Raw genomic sequence first — 4294 nt, forward strand, 5'->3', positions numbered from 1 at the left:
GCAGATGGGCACCCGACGGCTCTGCTAAGGGCAGGCCGCGGCGCCCGGCTGCAGGGCAGGGCGCTCCGCAACTCAGACGCCCGAAAACGCCGTTCTGGTACTGGTACCTAGCCAGTCGGCGGCTGGCCTGCCCCGGAGGCCTTGGGTGGCGCTCAACCTTGCTCAGCCTAGTTGTGAACCGCGCGTGCGGAGGCCCGGGGTCCCAGGCACTGGATCGGTCCAGCCTTACCTCCAGCGGCCACTTCCCTCTAAAAGATGTGCCCGTCCCAGCTGGGGATGGTGAAGGGGGAACAGGGAGAGGACCAGAATCAAAGGCCTGGCGAGGCGCCGGCTGGGGCTGTTCTGGGCCCCAGCGGTGTTATCCGGTAGAGACAGCTAGGGCCCAGGAGAGCAACGCGTGTTACTCCCATGTCCACACTCCCTTTACAAAGTTGTCACAGAGAGAGTTAGAAGAGAGAAGGGCCGAGACGGAAAGAGATAGTGAGCAGGGTGGAGAGAGACTGGAGCCAAAGCCAGGACCCACGAAGCCCAAACGGACCAAGGTGGGAGGAGGAAGGGGAGCGGGGCAGGGGCGGGGGGGCACGTCACTCCAGGCCGTTGCGGTGCCCGGGCTCGGGGGGCGGCAGCAGCTCCGGGGAGTGGCAGGGCGGGCTGCCCGCCGCGCTGTGGTCGCTGTCGGTGTCGCTGCCCTTCTTGCCGCCGCTCCCCGAGCCCGCCGAGCCGCCGCCGCCGCCGCTGTGCGTCTTCACGTGTTTGCTCAGGTGGTCGCTGCGCATGAAGCGCTTGTTGCACACCGGGCAGGCGAAGCGCTTCTCGCCGGTGTGGGTCCGAAGGTGCCGCTGGAGCTCATCGGAGCGCGTGAAGCGCTTGCCGCAGAAGAGCCAGTTGCACACGAAGGGCCGCTCGCCCGTGTGCCAGCGCAGGTGCGCTTTGAGGTGCGACGTCTTCCCGTACACCTTGCCGCAGCCCGGGATGTGGCAGCTGTGCAGGCCCTTGCGCCGCAGGCTCGCCCCGGCCGGGCCCAGCCGCTCCGCCTCCTGGCAGTTGGGGCAGTCGCAGGTGGCGCGGCCGGAGTAGCGGCGGGCTGAAGAGCGCGGGGAGCCCCCCAGAGGCGCCGACGGCCCCGCGCTCAGCATGGAGCCCCCCGCGCCGGCCAGCGGCGACGGGGCCGAGTCCGGGTAGGAGCCGGGCAGCACCGGCTTGAAGCCGTCCATGAGGTGTTGCCCCGCGGGGCTGAGCAGGTGCGAAGAGGCGCCGCTGCTGAAGGCTGAGTGGCTCAGGCCTGAGTAATCCGAGTTGTAGCCTCCGAGCGGCGAGTGCAGCGAGGTTTGGAGCCCCCCGGCGGCGGGGTGCAGGGAGCCGGGCAGCGCCGCCGCGCCGTTCGGGTTCTGCACGTCGATCCAGCCCGCGCCCACGTCCCACCAGCTGGAGGCGCCGGCCGACCCCACTTCGCCGGCGGCGCCCAGGCCGGGATGCGAGGGCTTGAACCACGACTCGTAAGGGTGCGCCATGCCCACGCGCGGGTAGATGCCCTGCAGCCCGTCCACAGAGGTGTGCACCTTGGAGATGAACACGGGCTGGTGGGAGCCGTCCTGCGAGTGCGCCGAGGAGCCGCCGCCGCCACCCCCGCCGCCGCTGCCCCCCGACACGCCAGGGGCCTGGAACACCGAGTAGTCGTTTGCGAAGGGAGAGCTCGAGGCGGCGGCGGCCGCGGCGGCAGCGGCTGCGGCGGCGCTGCTGGAGGTTAGCGAGAAGGCGCTAGAGCCGGGTGAGCCGCCACAGCTGAAAGAGTCGGACACCAGAGCTGCCGCCGCCGCCGCCGCCGCCGCGGCCGCCGCCGCGGCCGAGGACGAGCCGCCGTTTCTGGAGGGCCCCGACACGCCGAAGCTTGAGAGACTGGAGCCCACTACGTTGCAGCTGCCGGAGGACGAGGACGAGGACCGTTTCCAGGGGTGGAAGCCTTTGCCGAAGGAAGATGAGCTGTCCGAGAGGGAGGAGGGAGACGGGCTGGGGCTGCCGATCTTATTACAGGTAGCAGCGAGCATGGCCAAAGGAGTCGATCCCAACCTCGGTTCTTCCTGAGAGGAGACGAGAAGGGGTGGGGGAGGGGAGGTGGGCAAAGGTCCGGTGGGGGAGGGAGGAAGGAAATGTGCATCAGTCCTCCGGTAGCCTCCAAAACGCCCCCAGTGCACCCCATTTCTCGCTGCGGCGCGGCGCCACCAACTCACCTGGCTCCCCCAACAGCCCCGGCGCCCGGCTGCTTCCTACTCTACGGGAGGGGACAAGTTTGGCTGCCGGCGTCTGATTCGGGAGTAAAGCGCCATGCTAAAGAAGAGTTTGACAGTATTCTCACCTAAAACAACACTCTTATGCACACAAGGCCCCAGGCACTTCGAAACAAACAAGCAAGCAAAAAGTCCAGATTGGGGAGAAGGAAGATTCGTTTGCGGAGAAGCCTGGGGAAAAACCATTGGATTGCTTTTAAGAGCTACTCCTGAAATCCACAGAAGAGCTTTGAAAATCCTGTTGCGGTTCCCAGAAACCCATCCTGGGTTGTTTCTCCCAGGCCAAAAGACGTCAAACTATAGGGTTCAATCGCTCTTCCTGATTTTCTTTAAAAAAAAAAAAAAAAGGTCTACAATACTAAAAAAGAGAAACGGAGAGAGAGAGAGAGAGAGATGGGTTCAACGTACCTGCAAGACAAGGCGGGCTGAGGAATTTTTTAAGGGGAAGAGGGAAAATTTGCAGTTTGCCCAGGAGGAAAAACTTGCTTTCTTTACCCCCGAAATCGTCTCATGTAAAATAGGCTGGACGCACGTCTCCGGGGCGGGGAGCGGCCGGGCGCTGCGAGGTGGCTTGTCTAAATGCCCTCCGAACCTTTTCCTGCGCTGAAAAAAGTGACTCTGTCCCCCCTCTCCCCCTCTTTCTTTTCTCTAAACTCACTTGTATTTAAAGGGGGGGAGGAAAAAAGCTCTCAATAGAGACTGATAGCCCGTGGCCTGGCCGGGGCGACTTTAACCCCCTCCGATCGGCAATAAAAGAAAACTAATTAAACCAGCAAGAGAAAATCCTGAGACTCACCCCTAGAAGTGAAGTTGCCATCACACAAAAGTGCCCTCCTCCTCTCAGAGGATCTTTTTTATATTGATAAATCAGAGGCAGTGTTTTTTTTAGAGGTGTGCAATACAATGATCAGTTCCGCCCATTCCACCACAATTGTAGCTCCCTCTCCGGCTTTGAAGTGCCGCGGAGGCGCGGCCAGCCAATCTGCGGCCTCGCCGGGCCGCGCCGCGCGCGCGCCGTGAGGTCATCGGCGCAGCCGCCGGCCGCCCTGGGGGGGGTGCGGGGAGCCGGAGCGGGAGCGGGAGGGGCGCGCGTGACTGCGTGTGTGTTACAAAGCGGTTTGGTGTGTGTGTGTGTGTGTGTCACTCTGCGAGTGTAGCAAAGCTGAGAAGAACGCAGTGCAGCCTGAGGGGGGCGACGCGGAGAGGCTGGGGAGTAGAGTCGGGCAGTGAAACCGCGACGGGGGAAGGGGAGGGACCGTGCAGAGAGGGAGAGGGGTTGTGAGTGACAATTTAACTGTGTGTGTGACAAAGGGGAACAGACCAGTAAATTGTTGAGGGGAAGGGTGAGCGTAGTGTAACTGAGTGATAAACCTGGGGAGGGCAGAGGGACAGTGCAGTCGAGTGTGTGTTGGGGGCGGGGGAGTGTGCTAGGTGGTGTCTGAGTGTGGTTTGGAGAAGAGGAAGGGTGAATGTGCGGGTTTGTGTGTGTGAAAAAGGAGGGAGAGTGGATGAGTGTGTGTTCGCTTCACAGGGGAGAGGCGAGGGCAGTCTGTCACACACGTGGGGAAGGGATCGTGTGTGCTGGTGTGTGTCTCTGCGACGAAACTGTGGTGGAGAACAGGACCGGTGCAGTGAAGTGTATGCACGTAAAAGAGAGACATGGCGATCTGAAGAGTGAAACTGACTGCGAAGTTGAGTGAGGTTGAATAAATATTCACAAATGCTATCACTGTCGCCAGCTTCCTCGGGTTTTCTTGTAGCTCAAATCTTGATTGGTTTTTTTTTTCCCCCTTAATTTTTCGGATACTGTCACTACATTTTAAAACAAAATCATATTAATACCATCCTCTCCTTTCCTGGCTTTCCAGCCGAAGGATAGAAATTTAGGGAGGCTGAGGGGTATTTTTAGAGCGTTCGGGAGGGTGTGCGCCTGCGTCAAAGAGCTGTTACTTTGATGCGGTAGCTTTTTTTTTCTCCTGAGGTGGGATTCGGCTTTGGAAGTGCAAGTC

General features: G+C 61.2%; 1 protein-coding gene across 2 annotated transcripts; it reads right to left on the reverse strand.

Moving 5' to 3' along the window:
• Positions 1-574: 574 nt before the first annotated feature.
• SP8 (Sp8 transcription factor) lies at positions 575-3199 on the reverse strand. Of its 2 annotated transcripts, XM_043873348.1 has the most exons (3): positions 3082-3199; positions 1683-2078; positions 575-1592 (listed from the first exon to the last, which is right to left on the reverse strand). In XM_043873348.1, the coding sequence occupies exons 1-3, from the start codon at positions 3100-3102 to the stop codon at positions 585-587; spliced, it is 1425 nt and encodes a 474-aa protein (XP_043729283.1). In that variant the 5' UTR covers positions 3103-3199; the 3' UTR covers positions 575-584. The 2 variants fall into 2 exon arrangements, with proteins under 2 accessions (XP_043729283.1, XP_043729282.1); XM_043873347.1 differs by having other exon boundaries at positions 575-2078.
• Between the last annotated feature and the right edge of the window lie 1095 nt (positions 3200-4294).

Source organism: Cervus elaphus, chromosome 18, assembly GCF_910594005.1.
Source record: "Cervus elaphus chromosome 18, mCerEla1.1, whole genome shotgun sequence".
Classification (NCBI taxonomy): domain Eukaryota; kingdom Metazoa; phylum Chordata; class Mammalia; order Artiodactyla; family Cervidae; genus Cervus; species Cervus elaphus.